Source organism: Diplotaxodon limnothrissa, linkage group LG12 (genome assembly GCF_057381915.1).
Source record: "Diplotaxodon limnothrissa isolate DT_005_m linkage group LG12, D_limnothrissa_male_GT1.1, whole genome shotgun sequence".
NCBI classification, from domain to species: domain Eukaryota; kingdom Metazoa; phylum Chordata; class Actinopteri; order Cichliformes; family Cichlidae; genus Diplotaxodon; species Diplotaxodon limnothrissa.
The window spans coordinates 26117586-26139800 of NC_140607.1; the positions used below are offsets into that span (position 1 = coordinate 26117586).

The 22215-nt window shown below is 38.9% G+C and overlaps 1 protein-coding gene across 1 annotated transcript in view; it reads right to left on the reverse strand.

Annotated features, from left to right (window-relative positions):
• oxct1a (3-oxoacid CoA transferase 1a) overlaps positions 1-22215 on the reverse strand; it is a 51768-nt gene that overhangs the window by 9983 nt on the left and 19570 nt on the right. The window contains exons 8-15 of the mRNA XM_085367380.1: positions 20329-20436; positions 19950-20064; positions 19417-19511; positions 18760-18808; positions 18287-18359; positions 14755-14830; positions 2338-2427; positions 932-1012 (exon numbers count right to left, since the gene is read on the reverse strand). Of these exons, the coding sequence (XP_085223506.1) occupies positions 932-1012; positions 2338-2427; positions 14755-14830; positions 18287-18359; positions 18760-18808; positions 19417-19511; positions 19950-20064; positions 20329-20436 (687 nt within the window). The remainder of the gene's footprint in view (positions 1-931; positions 1013-2337; positions 2428-14754; positions 14831-18286; positions 18360-18759; positions 18809-19416; positions 19512-19949; positions 20065-20328; positions 20437-22215) is intronic.

Here is a 22215-nt window from a genome sequence, read left to right on the forward strand (position 1 = left end):
GATCATGCAACGCATATAGCTTGTGCTTTGCGGCACAGCTTTAGTCCTTTGGTATTAGTTAGTTAGTGTGTGTGTGTTAGTGTGATGTAATGCACAGTGTAGGCACTTGTGTTTTATTCGTTAAGGACTTCTGTGTACCCCTCGTTGTTACTAATACTAATTAGCTGTGGTAGAAAAGGAATTGAAATCACTGCCTGCCAAAATGATAATCACTTATCAATGGTGAATAGTTAAATTTCATCAACACTCAGCTTCTCCTGGGAGAAGATCTTCTAGTTTACGTGTGCTTTGTGGACTTTTGTGCATTATTATTTTTTTCATTATTGCTAATGACACAAAATGTGATTCCAACCTGTGTCTGCAACACTATTTACACATAGTACATTTCTGTTCAGTCAGACATTGTATTTGACATCAGTAGAGGTGGACCTTCTTTTTACTCTGAGTAACAAGCGTGGCGTTTACAGTTGTACCTCATGACATCATCTAACAAATAGATTCTGAAATAAATCTGTGTTCAGCTGCAGTCGAGCAGGGGATTTAGATGGATTTTTGTGGGTTGACCATTCTGTGGCATTAAAAAATGAATTTTACATTATTCTATTAACATTAAAATAAATTCAAATCACAGGTATCTAATTCATATAATGCAGTATATTCCAAAACCCCAATTTTTAGAAGATATACTAAAAAACTAGTTCTACAAAACACTCTCATGTCCCCCATGTAAATCCTTTCTAGGCCAGGAGTCCTGTTCAGTCATAGCTTACTCACTTGCACCGTCTATGTAGCAAACCTTAGTAAGCAGTCGAAGTTTATGACGAACAGCTCAATCATCCATTCATCTATCCATCCACTATTCACATTTGCATCCATGGAGGCACATCTGCATCTATTATGTACATATAGAAACAAAAAGATAAAAGTGCACCTTTTCTGTGATGATCCGATCCACACATTGTTTCCCTGTCAAAGGCAGGCTGCACTTGTCCAGTATCTTGTGTTTTCCTCCCTAAAAAGAACAGGACAACATCATTGCCTTCATTTAGTATCTGGATGTTTTTGGAAGGGATCTTTTATGTTGTACATATATGTGTATATTCAGTGTTTCAGCTGGGTATGTATATTGATCCTAAAGGACATCCAGCACAAATACAGTGTGTGCCTCAGTTTCTCCATCAGACATCTTCAAGGAAAAGGAGGGAGAGAGAAAGAAAGAAGGAGAGAGGGAGAGAAAGAGAGAGAGAAGCCTCCAACGATGTCTAAGAGGCATACATCACACACCCTCTCTCACTCTCCCACTCCCCTTCCCCATCATGAATGAAAGCAGCCTTCAGGGCAGTAAATTTATGCTCACCTGCTGCACCATCTGGACTTTAGCTGGGCACCAGACAGAGTCCCATTAGCAAAAAACAGCATGCTTTTGTAAATGCAGAATGTTACATTGCCCTTGCATCACATTGGTTTGGACTTTCTAAAAGTAAACCAATTCAGCTGGATTGCGTACTGCAAGTGTCAGAACCCCTGTGGGATTAGTCATCTCTTGCTGCAGTCCCGGTCTAACTATCAGCTCGTCTCAAAACACTAAGCCCAATTCTAGACTTGTATTTAAATTAACTGAAGATGAGCAAACAGGAGGTGGATTGTGTGCCTCACTAGAATGAGCCAGCCCTCTCTAGTAAAAGGATATTAAGCAATCCATTAGCAGAATTATCCTTAATCAGCCCTAGCACTCACATTCATTACTGTAGGAAGCAGATACAAGTAACGCTGGTGAAGATATAAACACGGGAAAAGGACGCTGTTAATTTAATTTCACTCACAGAAAGGAAACAAGTCTCTTGAGTGACTCGTAAAGGCAATGTTAGCTAGAAAAACCACAATAAGAGTTCATGCTAACACACCCTTAAGGCCTCAATGGTCGCTTCTATCACCTCCGCAACCTCGTCTCACAGTCACTTTAAGCCACTGCAGTATTCTCCTGAATGATAGGTGTCGCCACTCGGACAATATCGCCACATAAGCGCTGATATAGGAGGAAAATAAGTCAAAACCAGAAGTCAAGGGGGGGTTGCAAGTTTTTAAACTGTTAAACTGTTCTCCCTCTGTATATCTGTATATCGCTGAGCTTAAATTGGCGGTAAAAAGTGTCACGATCATACACTCGTGTCTTCAATCCAGCTCCTACTGCCAAAACGCAACACGCCAAGTTACACAAATCTAGAGGTGCACAGGCGGCTGACAAACCACAAAGATTGTGTCACACGACACGCGATTTGACTTAAAAATCACTGCGTGACACAGCGAGCATATTGGCCCAACTACATGTTTACACACCTTAGCTGAATGCTCCATGGTGACCACCACCTTAGTTCCAGCGCTTGCCACCAAATCCATGGCTCCTCCCATTCCTTTCACCATCTTACCCTGAGAATAGAAGAGAAACAAACAGACTTTAGTTATTCCATCTAATCTTGGACAGAATGATATTTTCACTTGACTGATTTTTCACAACATTAGCTAGAGAGTATAGTACAAAATTATAGTCGGTCTAATCCCTAGTTAGGATTACCAAAACATTTTACATTTAAGCTTAATTGACAATAGACCATAAAACAGCTACACATACGTTGAAAAAAAAAGAAAAAAAGGGAGAGAGAGAAAGACCATTTAGCTACATTTATCTATAGGATCACACCAGTTAGTGGCACCAATGTGTTTTATGCTGCATTCCATTTGAAGTGGGAAGCCAGAAACCCTTGATTCTGAGTTTGAAGTTTCAAATTCAAAAAAGCCCCGCAAACCCTGACTTTGCAATTCAAGATGGCAGAAACTGAGAAGTAAAACCTGCAATCTGTACTACTACTGTTGTGTATTTGTGACTCTGTAAATAAGTCATAAACAAAGTACTAACACGCTCCATCTATAAATGTGCTGCATTGGTGTTTGTAAGTGCGAAAACCCTAACATTATAGTATATTGCTAGTGATGGATAAATGGCTCTACCTTCCAAGGGCGCAAAACAAAGCCTGTCTTTTCTTGCGTTCTTGACTACTACTATTGGAACGCATACCTGACTTCCAACGTAAAAGTAATGCAGCATTAGAGAAAAAGAAACAAAAGAAAAAGAAACACCAGTAGAGTACTCCAAGCCACCTTTTCTGATAGTCCCACCTACGGCATGTGTGTCCCCAGAACTCCATTTTGTATAGACTGAATCACAAAGTAAAAATAATTCTACCTTTAATAATGATGCTTCACATTTATTGAGAAAACCCAAACAAGTGCCACAAGAAAACACTGACCATTTCTTAAGCCTTTTCAGTCACGGCATAAGTAACGTTGAAAGCAGTATCAATCTGTTGAAGTGACAGCATTTTAAAATTCAGACACGGGTCACATTTATGTTAATGTTTCTAACAGTTTCATTCACACATTGCCATTTACTGACGCAATGAGTTCTTGGTATAATGCAGTGCAGATCTCTGCTGGGGAACCACGCCAAAATCTAAGGTCTGAAACCTCTAGTCACAGGCTGGTGTGCAGGTTACCTAACAAACCTCTGCCTGAGGACTGCAAATTCCATACCTGGGTTTAGAGTTGGAGGTCTGACACGTGCAGAGAACTAAGGGGCAGAGAAGGGATTAAGTATTTTAGGATTTTGCACAAGATAAAGGATTCCAGTGTGACCCTTTGAAGATATATAGGGGCTAGTCGTGCTGTAGTAATGTACTGAAAGACAGAGCAACAACAGGATTACAATGTTCTGAAGTCAGAACCAGCATAAGAATTATTCTGGTGCAGTGAATGGAGGATTCTCTCAAGACAGAATGTCTCATTAGTAGTACAGGTAAAGACTTGTGCTGTTAAAATAATTCAGCCATAACTGCTCATGACCGGTCTGTTATTTTCAACAGAAAAACACAATGACAACTGCAAGGAATGTAAGCAATGCAGAGAGCAGGAAGAAAAAGCATTCTGCATTAGAACTGCACTAAACATAACTGAATGATTCTGTGCAGGAATCCAGTGTACTGAAGCTTTGTCATGTCACAATGGATATTTTCTTCAATAACAAATAAAACCAAAACCGTTTTCTTTTCTTTCTTTTTTTTTTTTTAAAAGGTGGGAAAGAAAAATGCTAAAAAAAGGAATCTGAGATCCGCCAGCCGGGGAAAAAAAAAACTGTCTTCAAGTTAAACATTGGCCACAATAAGGAAGGTTTCCGAATAAGGAAGGTTGATGTGCACATATGGCCGCAGGGTGACGGCTCAATAACTGAATTAGAATCCCATTTCCTCATCAATCATGTGTAGAGCGTGGTTTGCTTTTTGCTCAATAACCGGAGGGTATGTATGCCAAGGGTGACACATTGTAAGGATACTGTTTGCCTGTGGGAAAGGCCAGCTGGGGAGAGAAGATATTAACTGAGAACAGAAAGGAGGTTTGGGAGACAGGAGGTGGGTTAGAATATTGGATATTGAAGAGGCAGCATTTAATTTCATTTACTTGTTTGTCGTCCAATTGAAAGTGCCTGCTGTAACAGCATATCAATACCCCCAAATAAACTACCAATATCAGGTTTAATACAACTGTATCCATTTTGACTTTTAATCTCCAAACTGTCTCACCAGCTTTTTTCCTTCAGCGTTTTTATTTATTACACAGACACTTGAGATTAAACAGTGTTGTTTTTCATATAATCAATGTTAATGCACTTTATGACAGCCAGTGGGCTTAGGTGATGGGTACACAGGCCTAAGGGGATAAGACTGTCTGACCTGCTAAATGCAAGTTGTGATTTACAGCTACCATCCAGAACTAGACATCTGCTAATGTACTCCATTTAACAACATAGGCTGTTAATCGAAAGGGTGTGTCTTTTGAGATCATAACCACACAAGTATTAACATTCTAGTATGGTTTTGATTAGTAAAAATCAAGACAATGACTCCGGAGGAAATTATAAAATGGAAAAATCAATTTTTTATTTTGCTATGGGGCAGTACATTTATCCCTAACTGCGAAAATGATTTGATGTATTTTCTTGTAACCAAAAATGTAGCAGAGGATCAACAGCTTTCTGTGGAAGTAGTCAAATGTGTCACAAATGATTGTAAGTAAGTAAAGTTTATTTATTAAGCGCTTTTCATAGACAGGTAGTCGCAAAGCGTTGTACACAAAGATTAAAATAAACAGTACGATAAATAGCAAAATGTGACCTTGTTGTATATAAATTGTGCAAGAAAATAAGATTTGATGTGGAAAATTAAAGAAAGGTTGATGCTCTGTTTGTCAGTGACCTATGTTGCTAGGAGGATTGGCATTTACTTCCCTCTCATTCACAGCTTTGCACGAGGTTATCTGAGCCTACTTTGATCTAAACTGCTGCATGCAGCAAAACTCAAAATTAACATGATCTGTAAGAGTGTAAAAAAAAAAATCTAATTAATGGAGAGTTATGATGGGAAAAGCAAATCTATTCCACCCAGAAGGCTGTATTATCAAGGCATGTTGAACCTTGTGTCATGAGGCTGGCTCTTTTACTTACTTAGCACATTCACCATGTTAACAGGGGTCAGCCCAACCTTGTCTGGAACAGGTTTTCCTTAGAATTCAGTTAAAACTTGCCTCTGAAGTTCGACATTACATTAATATATATGCGTTAGGTTGACTTATGTTCCGGTAAACTGCCTAACCTTTGAGTGGCACTCGAATGTTGAACTCTCACAATAACTTGCCTCTCAATGTTAGACGTCTTAAAGACTTGTGTTTTGCAAAATCAACGCTATGAAGATGACAAAGCTACACACAGCATTGAGCCTCTGACCAGCAGATGCTGTAAAGCATACTTTCAGAACAACACCCATGGAAATATCCTCTTTTTAAGCAGCCAACAAGAGCAGAGTAATTTAGTCATTTAATTAACAAAGCTTTAATGATATTAACCTTGTTGGTCTGACTGAGGCTGGTTCCTTTTAAATTTCCTCACCACTCTTACTGTGTCCATTTGTCTGCTATAATCGTAGCACCACAGGGCCACTAGGACACTTAAAAGTATGTCAGGAAACAATTCAGTAGCAGAAACACACAAAAACACGAAACATCTCTCTTCTAAACAATGTTCAGCTCCCAAAAACCCTACAGCTGTACAACTGTATATAGAAGAGAACAACAAATTCTACATAAATGAACATAAGGAACAGACTGTGTTAGGTTTGAGATTTTTAGTAGTTCTACATTAATGGCCTAGTTCAACTGTAGATGTTATTCATCATATAAAATCCAGGCAAAATAAAAGCTACAGCAGCCAGTCAGCCTGGTTCCAAATAACACACAAGATCAGAATGTTAAATAACATGAATCTTCCTGATTGGATGTGTACAGTCATTGAGGTTGATAAAAAATTAAACAGCCAATCAAAACTGACAACTAATGTCACATGTAGGGTGATAACCAGAGACTGGTTTGAATCTAAATGTGTAAGAAAATAAAATAGACAGGAAACATGGAGAAAACCTGCCATTCATTTCCATTGCTGCATAATACTGTTTGCCCTATATGAACAAACTGACAACTCACTTGCAAGTAAGTTACAAATCTACCAGTAAGCACACATGCAGTATTTACTGTATAGTGTAGCTGAACCCGACATATTGATTTGTTTCATCCCTCAAAAGGTTTGTTGTGCGTTTCTCAAGTTACATTCAGCATGAAAAGTTTGAGAACTTCAATCCAACAACAGATGGCAGGTTATTTATCTTGTTCTTCCCAGTGCAGTGGGAACAGGCTTTACGGGAGTAGGTGGGCTAATTCATTCATTCATTTAATAATTTACTTAACAAAAGACCTGGTAAAAATATTCTAACACGAGATAGCACACAGACTCACGAAAACCATCTCACAACTATAACAATGAGTGATTAATGGTGGGGTGGAGGGTGTGGGGCTGCCGGGAGCAGTATAACTGGTGCAGAAACCTGATAAGACCTCTTAAGTTGAAGCTTTGCTAAGATGACACCTATCACAATATGTAAAAGCATAGACAATGACAGTCTATCTCACTAAACCACCGTTCAAAGTGAGCCCCAGGTGCCAGAGGACTAAGACTATTGCTGTTTAGACCAAGTATGGAACAGTTTGAAATGGCTATATATTCTATTCTAAAAAAAACTAAATAAAAAACAAAACGAAATATAATTTAATTGTACATGTAGAATGACAACAAAGGGCTATTGTATTCTATAACATTTTTACACTGTGATTTGCTGTACATTCAAAACTGTTGGTCCATCTCTCCAGGAACATGGGACAGCAGGGCATGGGACAACCTAGTACTTAATGTCATCTGTCCTGTGATGACATTAGATTCTTCCCAAAACAGGTGTAAAAATATTACATAGTAATATTATTTTTCAACTTTGAATGATGAATTGAAAATTAATTTTAATTCTTTTTATTTTAACTCCTTATTTTTTCACTCTTTAAATGCCATTATGTTTAGATATCTCCACTGTTTTTTTATAGAAAAAAACAACAACAAATAATGTCTAAAAACTTTATTTCAAGGAGTGTTTGACTATTATTTTATTCTTTTTATTAGGCCCGGCATCAACGATTGGCAGCAACACTGATTTGAATGCATTCTTATTTTTTTCTACAGTGTCCGATATTTACAAAAACTCAACCCAACACCAACGGCTGTAAAAGTACTGCATAGTAATACTTTAAATGACAGTCTTTTAAAACTGCTTCAGCTTGAAATATAAATATAAAATATTAATTATAGCCTTTGGATTATAGCTGTATAAAGAAGAGGGACTCCAGCTGAGCTAGAGCACAGTTTGCAAATGTACAGACTGAGGTCTTTGAATCTAAGCTTCCCACATGGTGCTGCCAGCTCTTCTTTTTTTGTCCGTGCAAAAATCACTGCCCTTACATTTGCTGATGAGAGGGGCTCATCATAGCACCACCCTACAGATTTGAATTAATTAATTAATTTTTTGACCTGCAAAAACTGTCCAAAATGAGCACTGTGATGACCCACTCCACCCTGCCGTCCTTTTGGCCTCTTTGTGTGGCATGTCTCGTTTGCAGGCATTGGAGGGATGGAGTGGTTCATTCCCAATTAATGACACTGGCAACACCTGGGCCCGGTGTGCCAGTGCTCTATAAAAGCTTTCAGAGCTCAGTTGCTGGGTGGCGTTTTCCCCTGAGACATCCCTCTGGATTTTGCTTGCATTTGGTTTGGTTTTGCAAACAAACAAACTTTGCATACACAATCCTTCCAACCATGCACTCATCTACACCACTGATTGTACTGACTACACACGCCATGGTTTGTATAAGGTTTCTTTTTTTGGTTTTATTTATTTAAAATAAATAGATTTTGGACAATCCGGGTTTTTGCCATGGCTGTGTGATCCGGTTTGTGACAAGCATCCCTACATAAGCCTGCAGTTCCTCTGTGTCCATAAGCCACTAAGTGTTTCCCATGCAGGTTTGTGATGGCCACAATTTGCTGCAAGATTTCATCCATCAGCAGCAGTGCATAGCTAGTGGCAGGGTGTGTGTGTCCCAGGATCAAAACTCATCAGAACATGTATCTAGTGCCTAATGTAACTTTTTAGATACCATTTGTTACTTTTCAAATTCTATATTTATTAAGTTATGCAGGCTTGTTTGCACAACAAGGCTAAATAATTACATAAACTTTTCTGAATCTAAATAGTGGACTTTGGTAGAATTAAAAAATAAGCGTAGTGCAGGTCTATGATGATTTTTAGTGCTACTATCATCTAGTTTTTATAGTCTGTCTTGGTTAAGTCCCAAATACTCCTGATTTTGAACTGTTGTAGTCCTGTTTTAATTCCAGATCAGTTCTTGGTCTGGTTGAATTGGGGTTTAGTCCCTGTGTCTTGATACAGCCCTGACTTTGTTCTGCCTTGCTGCTTAATTAAAAAAGTAGTTTAAGGTGTCCTGCATATGTGATATATATATTTTTTTCTATATGAAGTCATTCTTTTTTGAACAAAACTCAAAACAGAGCCTAATAATCTTTCAGTCATTTCTACCCTCACTTAATTTCCTTTCGCTGCTCAGCTGTCACACAGTGGCTCAGCTATGCTACAATCCCTCCATATTGTGGCCAATCACATGCGAGGATATAGGATAATATCATTATGTGAAAAACCGAGAGGGTGAGAAACGCGACAGTCAAGTGGAGCATGCGTCTGTCCTCTCAGTAAGTGAGTGAGACAGTAGACAGCAGTGAGGAGGGCTGTGCGAAAGCAAAGACACATAAATATACCTGACACCCGTAAACGAAGCAGCATCTGGCTGCAGTTTAAAGACTTTTTTGTCTCGGTCTTGGTCTCGTCTTGGTCTCGGATTAGGCGGTCTTGACTACAAGTCTATAGAGAAGTTCACCCTGTGACTTCAACCATCTCCTCTCTTCTCTCACTTTCAGGTGAGTCCCCAGAGGAGGATGAGGCGCCATCTTTACACTCATAAATCGCCTCCTGTGTGCTGTAAAGTCTTGCATCTCCAAAACGCCTGTACTTCTAACAATGCAGTGCAACTGCATAGTCTACCTGAGGAAGAACCACATTAAATTCCAATTATTGTTTTATTTTATTTGCTGCTGAGATATCTTTGAAGATCTGAAAGGTTACTCATCATTTATTATTACTGAATTACTTTATAACACAGAGTGTGGCCTTCTAAGGGAAAAGACTTGAAGGTGAACATCACACACATGCACACACACACTCACACAATTATCCAACATCAATAGCTTCGCGCATTTATCATTTTAGCAGAAAACAGAAAAATGTAAAATTTTGGTACATGCCTTGGATAACAAAAAGAAGCGCCACCTGGGAGACAAATATAAAAACTAAAAACTGAGGGTTAGGTTATCTTAAAAGAATGAATTAGTTGATGTCATGATAAATGTGTGATAAAAAAAATGCATTTTCAAAGATTTTCAATGGGGCATTTTTTGGCCTTAGGATAAAATGTGGAGGTTTTTGCATCGCTTAGGATTTTTCAGCTAATTTAAGGAACTGGGATGACAATTTTATAATAACATTTTTTTTAAATGAATATCCTCTGGCAAATATGAGCCATACTAATTCAGCAAAGCCAAAATAGCATGAAAATAAAAAACGCAATGACACAAAAACCCCAGGATCATCTAAGGGTTAAGGCACGCTTGCATTTTTTTGTGTTGCCATGGCTACAGCATACAATTTTCTCATTTGTTGTGCGAGTGTTCGCTTTCTAGTCAGTGGCAGAAACACCACAGAAAATGACCCCCTTCACAATCCAAGAGTTCCCACTTACCAACTGGCTTCCTTTCTCTCCCTTCCAGTTCTCTGACAATCTCCACTGTCTGATACAAACGGCTCTCTATTTAATAACATAGCAACAGACTGCCACAAGCCTTCGTTACCCAGACAACTAATGACAAGAATCAGAGAGATGGAACTGACAGCAAGACAATGCACAGCGTGTTCAAAGCAACCGAAAAACACAACTGTTTACAGTGTATAATTGGTAAATATGCTCCAATCCACTATAAGTAATGCAATTTATTTCACTGTAAAGCTGAAATTTTAAGCAGAGAAGCCCAAGTAAAGTAAAACTTAAAAAATATATACACAAGAAGACACAGAGAGATTACAAATATCCATTAGGACATTTTTAACTTATAAGCCTTCAGTCATGTCTAAAAAGCGCTATACAAATGCAGGCCATTTATATGTCTAAGTTAAATTGTTGTTATAAATATATAAAAAAGAAAAATCTTCTTAAGCAGCTTCATTAAAGCTGCCACCAGATCTTATGAGCACTTAGGAGAGTAACTGCATTTTAATAGTAAGTAGTTTGTAATATTGCTGCACTTAGCTGCACTTATACTGAGCCTCTGGGGTTTTGGAATATATGTCTGAGGCAGCGGCTGTTTTCTCCATTTAAGCTCAACAATGATCAATTCTAATTCTGTTCTGTAAAATACAAACTTCAATGAACAAACAAAGGAAAGGATAAATCATAATCATAGGCTTTTAATAGACTCATAGTTAGTAACAAATAAAATGAATATTTAAAAAAAAATAGATAAATACAATTAAAACTTCACTTCTGACACAAGGTTCTTTTCCTACGCTGCCATTGGTTCCTTAAATTAAAAAAAGAGTTTAAAAACATCTCTGTCAAACAACCATCTTAGTTACTGTAACAAGATCGTAGTGTTCCAGACAAAATCACAATAACAAAATTACACATTTATCATTCTACCAAAGCACCTATTTTCAATATGAAGACGCAACATAACCTACCATCACTTGAGTGGGCACGTTTTTAGTAAAATAAACATATGTAGCATCACAATAAACATGAAACTGTAACTTACTCTAAACCTTATTACTCTTTCTTGAACTTATTCACATACTCAGAGAGATACAATTTATCACTTTGAGTGAGAATTCTTCTTCAACTCTATACTTATAATAATAATAATAACAGCCAAAGTTGTGCATAATAAAAAAAAATCTAATAAAAAAAATTGTTTCTCTTGCCTTATCAATTAAAAGCTATATCAATTAAACTATTTAATTTAAAAAAATCCAATTAATCTTCACACTGCAGTAAAACCCAGAAAAAAACTTTCTGCAAATACTAACAGCTTTTTTGTGAGTGATTTAACTTTAAAATGTTTTTGTTGACCAGATAAATGTTTATGCTTTCGTTAACCTTTATACGATTGCCTTGAAGTGCTTGTTTATTCATTTCAGTTTTAAAGGAACGAGTAAAACTAACGACAGAGTTTGGTCAAAATAACATTGGAAAAAATAAGTAAATAAAAGAGAGACATGATTCTCAGAATGGGCTCACTGAGTGCAGCATGGTTAAGACCTTGGAGAAGCTTACAGCTGCCGTGAATACTCAGAATAACACCTCTGAGCGTATATTGGGTTACATCAAGGAGAGGTCTGCTCAGAGCAACACCTCTGCGCGAAAGCTGGATTACATCGTGGAACAGCTCACTGCAGTCGTGAGTTCTCAGAATCGGCTCTCTGAGCACAAGAATGATAAGACCACGGAGCGCAAGTTTGATAACATCATGGAGAAGCTCGCGGTTCTCCAACAGGAGATTGCGAGACCAGTGTCGGAGTGTTAAAGAACAGCTTTGAAATTCTCATGAGCTGCTCGCATAAAAGAAAAATCAACAACATCAACATCATAATGCTGATATCCCCTCGGCGCCAGCTATGGGCTCAAGGCTGGAGCCGAACGAAAACTCCCTGATAACGACTGTGTTTGACTGTTCTTCCCACTCTATGCAAGGCCACCTGGGTTGGCTGGTAGACTTTACTTAGCCTGATAGGGCGAAGGACACTGTCTCAGCTGAACTATGGACACGCACACACATACACTTACACTGATAAGCACTCACTCATCCCCCCTCCCCTTCCAATGCCTTCGATGCTTGTTGCCTCCTGGGAACACGAGGCGGGTCTGGGCCCGCGCTGGAGAGTCGGCGCAGTGGCAGGATGGCTGCTGTGTTGCCTGGGATTACTCCTTATCCCCTACCCAACCCTGTTGCTGGTCACGTGCTCTATAATGTTGTACTGTGGACATTTATGTGCTTTCTGTGCAGAGGAGTTTTTTTGTTTCCTGTTCTCATGCTGTCCTCCTATAGCCCAGCATGAGTAGAGGTCTCTTTTTTTCCACTTGTACTTTCCCATTGTAGTGTACATTTCAGTGTTTTTTCTGTAATGCAACCGTTCTCTGACTTGTAGCCCCGTGTGATGTGTGTGTCGTGTGTGTAAGGTTGGGGGGCGGGTTCATTCCACTGCAGGGCAACCTGCCACTGCATGTGGCGAATAAAATTTGAACTTGAACTTGATTCTCATTTTGAAACCTGGAAGGATGTGCATATAACAAGAAGTATTTTGTGTATCTCCTGTGAAAGACCTCTCCATGTAGGACAACTTGATAAAGCTCTCGCAGCCAAAGATAAAATAGCACAACAAGTCCGAATCCTGTAATCCAGATGTTTCAGCCTGAGTGGAGATGTAAAAGCGTTTCAAAGCCCTCAACTGGAAAATGTTCATCTGCATTTTGCATATTAAAAGCATTTGAAATCAACATAATCTCACTGAGAGTACTGCATCCCCAACTCCTACGTAAAACATTTCCAATTTCACGCTATGCACCCATCTTTAGATAGTGAATAATTTTCATTATTACAAAGGGTTGCAAATGTAATTCTCGTCATCCATCCTTTCTAAAGAGGGGATAATGAAGATTGAAGCGTAGGTGAGGACAGAAGTATGTGTGCCAATGTTCCGCATTGTTTCGCTTTTCAAAATGTCCAGAATTACACAAGAGAACAAAATAAATAAATTCTTTGTCTATGAGCAGCTCCACTGCAGGGCTTCAAAATCTGCATAGCATACTTAATCAAGCACTGGTTAATTAGCAATTACCATGGACAAACAAGTATGAGTGAAGTGGTCAAAATTAAATTAAGTTGCAAAATTTACAAATCACCATCAACAACAGTATTCTATTCACCAAGCTGTTATGCAGTCATTTACACTGTTCAAAACAATTAAAGGAATACTCAAATGGACATCGGCTGTTGATGAATGAAATATTGAAACTCAAAATCTTTACTGATATACGTTGTTTTAGTTTGAAATGATGTAACAATGGTTAGTGGAAACCAAAGCCATCAACCCTTTGAGGGCTAGACTAAAGAGGAAAAACTAAAAAAGGAAATAACACAAGAAATTGCATGGTAAAATTGCATGTCTCCAAGACTGTGCCCGTTTCTAGTTTGTCGCTTAGAGGAGATGTGTCTATAAAATGATGTACATGCTGAAACAACTCTGCACGTACACGTCAGCACTTCAGTGCAAAAAGACAAAACAAAACAAAAAAAAACTCTGTGGCCAGGGGGCATTCTGGTTGAGGACTCCCACATGGCAAAGAGGCTTTTAATGGGTTCTTGACCTTAGTAATCATTCCCAAGGTCTGAGGCCACTGTGGTCTTAGTACCAACTGACCTGATGTAATATCTAATAATAATGTTGTACACCCATTATGCTGCAGCACTCACAAACAAGAGAGTGAAAGGCATTTCCTCGACAGTGCAGTCTAGGCGGAGTAGTCGAACACATATCCACTGAGCTCTCAACACAGACAGCATCGTCAGAAGAACAGTTGATAAAGTAAATTAAAAATTTTGTATTGTTCGATACATATGCGTACCGAACTGAAACCACTATATCGAACGGTTCAATATTGATACAAGTATCGTTGCAAGTATTCTGAAAGAGAATTCGTAGTAGTTACATGTTTGAACTAATATTACAACAAGTAATTATTTATATAGTGATGGATTATTCAGTGTTTTAGATCTTGAAAGCCAGATAAAGACAAAGAATGAGTATGAATATGTACTATACTGACAGAAGGATGTATGTATACAGTTAGAATAATGTAACAATAAAACCGTACCACAACTTTTACATTATCAAACACCCACCTGACACAAACTCAATAAATAAAAATAATTAAATAAAATTACAAAAATATCAGTAAACCCTATCAGCAAACCCTCAACAAATTAAACATTTGGAGCACGCTCATTATACTGCTGTGCTGAACCACAGCAGGTGCTGAAGAAACAACAAATGTGGAAAAAAGTTAACAGCTGTGGGCAATCAAAAGCAAACTTACTGGGATCATCCAGTTGGCTAGATCTCCATGTTTTGACACCTGCATGGCGCCCAGCATTGTCAGGTTGATGTGACCCCTGATGAGAATGACACAACAGAAGAAGACAGCTGTCAACTCCAGAATCACTTCCACTTATGAACTCACAAATCCGCCCATCAGATATAAAATAAAACACAACAGTACTGCTAGAGTGACTCCATTTTTGTGACAAGACACCATACAAGCGTATCAGACTGATTCTCACATTAAATGCCTTCACAATAATAATCTTCCCATCTCAGCCTTTTTTTGATAGCAGTACTTGTCATAGATAAAAGGTCTGTTCCAATGTTTTATTCACATCTTTTTAAACAAACACTTATCTGCTATAGCAGGGGTCGGCAAACCTGGACACGCGTGCCACAGCTGGCACGCAAAGGGTTAACTGATGGCACGACCATAGCTGGACTGGCCATCGGGCATACCGGTGATGGTGACTTTTTGTTTTCATTGGCCGATGTTTTTGTTTTTGTTGTTGTTTTTGTAACGGTATAAACAATGAAAGGCGGTGGACTGGCCGGATGCTGGTTGATGTGTAGAAATAACTCAGTTGTTTGGTGGTGACTGTGGCGGAGCTTTTACAGAAGCCAGCAGGTGGATGAGGGAAAGGGGAGACAGGAGGAGGAGAGATCCGAGGCGGCTGCCGGTCCGAGTGTCAGGTGAACTGAACTTCAGGTAAGAAGTTATGACCTGCAGTCTATCTGAGTCAGATATAAGCCAAGTTTAGGTGGAGTTTATTTTCGTTATACTGACTTTTTACAGTTAGTTACATTAACTCGTACTAACTAGCATGACCGAGTTTCTATATAGCCAATGGCTGGGTGGGTGCTATGATGTTACTGATAGTGAACTTTATTTCATTCATAAGGTTAGTTAGTAGAGTTGCCAACTGTCCCGTAAAAAGCGGAATCATCTCGTATTCAGAGAAAATATTACGGGTTTCGTACTTCGCATTTGTCCCGTACTTCAGCTAGAATGAAAAAAAAGACACAAAGCTTTAGTTATTTGTGTTAAACAACAGCAGCACGTTTAAGCTTGATCAGCTGTTGTTAGAATTTATTTAATATTAATTTCTAGTATCAGCTGATGTTTGCTAGAGCCACAGCTGTAAAAGCTGCTGGTCATGATATCGGCTTGGATATGTGGTGAGAGGGAAACATGAAGATGAAACCAGGAGATGTCCTTACTGAATCATCAGAGCTGAACAGGTGATGGAGAAACAGGTTTACCTTTAGGTGACATGAATGAGTTGAAGGGAAGTTATGAACTGTTTCTGAGAGACAAATAACACCAGGATCCTTTTCCAAGCAGCTGACAGCTGGTAACTGTGCAGGGGCGGATCTAGCAAAGTTTTGCCAGGGGGCCAGGTAGGGCATTAGCAAGGAAAGGGGGGCACAAAGAAATACTTTCTTATTCTCATTTAAAATGTCTAGCTTTTAAAAAATTATTATCTGAATCTTAGAACCAAAGTTTTTATCTGACGTAAAATGTATAGAAATCATACATATACCAACAAGACAGTGTACATAACTGTCACAACAGTGTTTGGTTTCATTCAAAGGCTTTATGGCTTTAATACCTGGTGGGCCGGTCTCTAGTCAAAATGCCCGGGCTGATTTTTTGTCCCAGTCCAGCCCTGGGCACGACACGCAGTGAATTAATCTGAGAAGGTGCATTAAAAAAATTAATGGCTGGGCCAGCGGTGCACATCGCAAATTAACTTTCATACACACATTAGTTGTGCTGCTTCTTAATGACGGTATCTTAGCTAACAACCCCAACTATCAGATTCAACTTGTAATTGGCTAAAAATAACTTAGCTTACCGGTGAGAGGGACACTGTTAGCTGGTAGTTTTTTCAAGCAACGTTGAAATTTTTACATTCCGACACTTTAAATTCTTCAGGAGCTGTTTGCCCAGCGCAGCATCAGCACCACGGAAATACAATGATACATCCGTAGACTCACACTCTGTGGGGATCAAAGTTTGCAGAACGACGAATGCAGCTGGAATCCATAGCTGTGCGTGTTCACTGAGCTTGCATTTTCACCTGCTGGACATCACTACCTGACAAGTTTAACTTTCTTCAGGACATTGCAGAGGCCTTATTGACAGTGTTTGGCTCTACATGTCTGTGTGAGCAGATTTTCTCTCACACGAAGAGTGTCCTCAGGTAGCCGTCTGAACGCTGGACACTCGGAGACCTGTGTCTCTGAGTGGGAGACCAGAGATCACATTAACATGTGTATCTCTGTATTAACAAACATGCCATATTGGCCCAGTTTATTTTTCTTATCATTGTTGTGAGGAGACCATAAATAGCATTTGCATTTTCTGTTGTACAGTTCATTTGCTGTTATGGAGTTCTTGTTATGGATAAAAAGTGTCTTTTTTTTGTTTCAAAATAGCTGATAACTATTTGCTGATAGCTGCCAACATCTGCGAACAAATATAATTCTATAAAGTTGGTCTATATAGTGTGTAACTGTTAGTATAGAGCGTTATTAAATTTATTGCTAATGCAATTATATGGCACACTGACTTCTGAGGAAATTTTAGATGGCACTCATCATCAGAAAGGTTGCCGACCCCTGTGCTAGAGGTACCACTATAATCCACTATATTAGCAAATTAAGTTTTACTTGTCTCTTTATGTGTGATACTTTCTTCACTAGAAGCAATCTCTGCTTCAGAATAAGGAGTTTAAAGTCCAAAGTAAAGTCCTGCAACAGGCAGTTAGGGGTATCACTAGGATGTCTACAGCTGCACGGATTAGTGCTGCTGCCTACTGTATAATCATAAAGCACTTTAATCCTTTTTGTTTCTGCAAAAGAATGTAGCAGCTCATGGTGGGTGTTGGCCACACACAAACACATACAGACTAAGAAGTGATAAAGTCTAAATGCCCAAGTGTAACATAATAAGTGTGGTGTCTGAGGTAATGTGGCTCACAGCACACCATATGTTGAGTAATTCTTTCCCAGCATATCTGCACAATAGCAGACACACTCACACATGGACAAATTTAGCGTTGTTCCATTCGGTACCTGCCAGTGTGACAGGACAGTATTATTTATGAGCAATATTGAATTCTTGCTGGGAGGACAAAAAGAATTGATACTGCAGGGAGTCTGGGTGGGCAATCACAGTGAGCTGGCAAATCAATAAGAACCGAAGACCTTGGGAATATTTGGAAGGCTGCTGTGTAGTTGTACTGATGACAGTGTTGTCCAGCATTGTGAGTCATGGTTTTGGCCTCTAGTTACAGGTGTTTGGTGCAGGTGATAAGCAAATATGAAATTATGACGACTCTAAAATTCAGTAAATAATAGATTAGAAATGATGTTTTTAAAGGTCTCACTTTATGTATACCTCCAAGCTATAAGTGACTCAATAATTTTTAAGGGACTTACGTTTAAGTCCACCACTGTTAGGCATATCTTACTTGAATTCAACAAATAAGTTTTGAAAAGCTTGTGTGTTATGGACTTACCCTCGGATCATAGCAAATGAGTCATCACTAGAAAAATACGCTGCCCCAGGGAGCACAGTGACAGTCTCCTTCCCTGCAGAAAAGCAACACAAAGCATTGCAATTCATTTATCATAGCAGTGAATTTAACACTCAACACATCAAAAAGCAACGCACTTTAGAGATGAACATGAAGACAGTAAATAACAAAGAAAAACATACAACAATGGCATTAAAAAAAATTAATGGAAGGCTGAATTCGAGAGGGAAAAACGATGCTGGATAACTGGACACTTGTCAAATGTCAACAAACAAGTATTATCTGAGTAAGTTTGTGCCAAGCATGAAGCAGGCAGGGAAAAAATGGTAAAATAAAATGCTCTTATTTTCCCTAATATTTTACCAGACCAGTTTTCATACTTAACTCTCTTAAATAAATTACCTAATTTTATCAGAGGACGTGGGAAATTAGATGTTCATTAGGATAACCCTTACCAGCATTAATCAGGTCTGCGTCTACTGCATCCTCAGTGGGGTAGGGACCCTATAAAAAAAGAAATAAAAGGTAAAAAGAAAAAAATGCACACATGCAGGCAGGACACATGTCACTCAGCCTGACTGGCCATGGTCTTTGAAGAAAGAGGCACAATCACATTTCTCCGATTAGATGAGGCATCGATTTTCTCTGCTTTCAACAAAGAGAGCAATCTTTTGAGACTGAGGAGGTGGAGAGATCGGTACCTTTTTGAAACTGGCAGTCATAAATATAACATTGACAAATAAGAAATTACCATAGGCGCCTACATTCTGTCAACACAACTGATTGGAGAGCCACTATATAGCAGCGGCAGCGGCAGCCTTTGTTAAAAGGCTCAGCCGGCAAATAATGAGAAAGAAAAATGGACGAAAAAAAGCGTCAAATTGCTACAATCTCTTACGTAACAATCGAAACACATTTCAAATGAGGGCCCCAACTAGGAATGATGCTGGTTAAATAAATGGCTATTCAGTTTGAAACATGCTTACTGCCACTTCAAAAAAAACGTCTCTGCAAAGAATGAAGAAATATGTAGCTCGTTAGCTTGTTTAGTCAAGATTCAAAGCGCTGAAACCTGAGGGAAGGCAAAAAAAACTAAAACGTAGGTGTCTTACCAGCCCCAGAATCCCATTTTCACTCTGGAGGTGTACAGTGATGTCTGGTTTTATAAAGTTGCTGGCCAGCATGGGGATACCAATACCAAGGTTAGCTTGTATTATTCTTTGTTAAAGACAGTAGCTTCGATATTTGTATTTCTGACAGGGGAAAAAGGTGTTAAGATTAACAAATGCATGCATTGTTTAAACAGTCACTAAACAGTCATGTTAAGTCCAAAAAACACTGAATGGTTAATCACAGATCAGTCGATCAAAAACTAAAGATGATTTCACAAGGAAGGGCAGAAGCTGTCACGATAAAATGTAACTAAAGACCACAGGGAGAAAAAAAAAAAAAAAAGCATAGCACATTATGTGCATCATTTATTATGCAACTTGATGATAAAGGAAGCCAAGGTAAAGCATTCTTCTGTGGCAGCTGGATACTTTTTGGTTTGGTTTTCCTGGTGGGCGTTAAAAGTAGGCCACTGCTTCACAAATGTATATGATTTTTTTATCCTCTCACTGCTTGCATTTCCATCAAAGGATACCATACATGCCATCCTCAAATTCCAGAGCAGCCCTGCGAATGATCCTCTCTCGAACAATGTCAGATTCCTTCTTTGGCTTGGGCTTCTCTTCTTGGCTTTTCCTTACTGTGCGTTTCTGGAAACATATGGAAATATAATATAATCTTGAAAAGTTCATTCTGGTTGAGTAACACGACACATGAATAAAACAACAAAGGCTATTTCTGAACAGTGAAAGAAATGCGAAAAGGCTTGGGAAAGGTTCATCTCTACAGTTCTATCACTGCAGGATTGATCTTTTTTTCTTTTTCCATTACAATTTCATAATCCAGAATGCTTTGCATGCCTTCCAAATGTAATGTGTCTACTTCTCTGAACTCTTTAATGTATCATTTTGTACCTCAATCCTTTTTTCACAACTGGCGCCCTGGACAACCCTGTGGACATAGATGCTGGGTATGTGGATATCCTCTGCAGCAAAAGCCCCGACATCCACCACCTCTTCCACCTACACAGAGACACAGAGTGATGAGCTCTGACTTCACTTGCAAGGTGTCCCATGATCCTTGAGATTAAAGTTCGGATAAAGAAACCATGCACAGATGGAATTACACCACCAGAAAATAACCTTTGCCTACCAAGCTATGAAATTCAAAAGGTGAAATGATAAAAATCCAGTAGATATTTTCGCACTCTGCAGGCAAATCTGAAGATTTCTTCTTGATTTTTGGGTTACTATACAATTTCTTAAGGCTTTAAAAATGCAAGTACTGTAAATAAATGTAAAAACAAATGAGACAATTTAAGTTTGTTACTAATATAATTCATAATTGAGCTTCAAACATCAGTGGCGTTAATGCTGAAGAAAACATTTGTCCTAATATGGCCTCAGAGGTTTTGAAATTATTCTACTATCATGTCTTTCACAGGGAAGAGACAGTAAATATTTGTGGAAAAGTTGCATTTATTCTTCTAGCAACTCCACTGAGCCCAGTGAAAGCTGTCTGTGTACCCAAAGTCAGCTTGGCTAACAGAAAATAGGAATCGTCTGACACACCAAGCCCAGGGGATGCAGCTTGATCCTAAGATCAAAAGCAGCGAGAGTAGGGGTGTATGGAGGAGATTGTATTCATGCTGTGGGTATGCTGGCCAAACTAAAAATAGAGGTCAAAAGGAACCTTTTCACCATTACGTGGAAAACAATGGTTAGTTCCAAAAACTTTTTTCCAAGGGTTAAATTTCAGATCAGTTTATTCTGATAATATGGAATAAACCATCTCGATCATTGTCGTACTTAACATGACAGCAATATAAAAATCGTGTACATGTAGCAGGCAGTATATTGCTGACTGTGACAGAAAGTGCACCACCTTTATTTAGAAAGTGTACAGCAGCAGAAGAGGAGTATACATCTGGGATTCTTTCTGTCTGACTAACAAGACAGTGATGGAAATGGCTACTGATTTCAAAAGAGTTGGGTCATCATGACTAGGATAGGAACCTAACAACAAACCTGCTTCCTCCTCCTTGCTATAAACTGAGCCTGCAGTTACACAGGTGTTCAGGGAGACTTGTACGGCATGTGTGGGATCCATTAAGCCTTGCTGCCCATGCAGGTCTTCTCTAGGTCTTTTTGCAGTATCCATATTTACAGTAGGCTGTAGCATTAAACACTACAGTCCTAGAGATTTCAAATAAAGGACTCAAACAAAGCTGGGACTGACAAAAAGCCTTTTTTTGAGAACCAATTTTCCTTTATCAAATAGATGAGACTTCAATGGGACGGATGTGCTGTTTCTTTCTTCCAGGAGATTCTTCAAGTGGTTGAAATAATAAAATTAAAATGAAAAATGGAAAAAAATAAAAGTGTTCCCACACCTCTGGGAACCAAAGACGACTCAGCCGTGACAACATAATTCTCGCCCTCATTTCTACTTTTCAGTGCTTTACTCCTGTGTAGTTCAGAGTGTAACCTGCTCATTCTATTTACATGAGAGGCAAGCAGCCGTTCAGAGCAAATTGAATTGAATCTTTCCTTATCTCTATTTCCTCCCTCAGCACTCAGCCCTGACTGAGAGGAGTCAATGGCTGAGAGTGGATCCCATCTTAGCGTTGTCATGGATACACAGGCTTTGGTCTCTCATGAGCTAGGGCCACTCAGGACCATAAAGTGATTTTAGACTCTTTTGCTGGTTCTACTCTGGTTTATGGTAAATCTCTGATGCTCCAGAGTGGAAACGAGGCCATGCAAGATGAGACTGATGCAGCAGTCCCACACACTCACCCA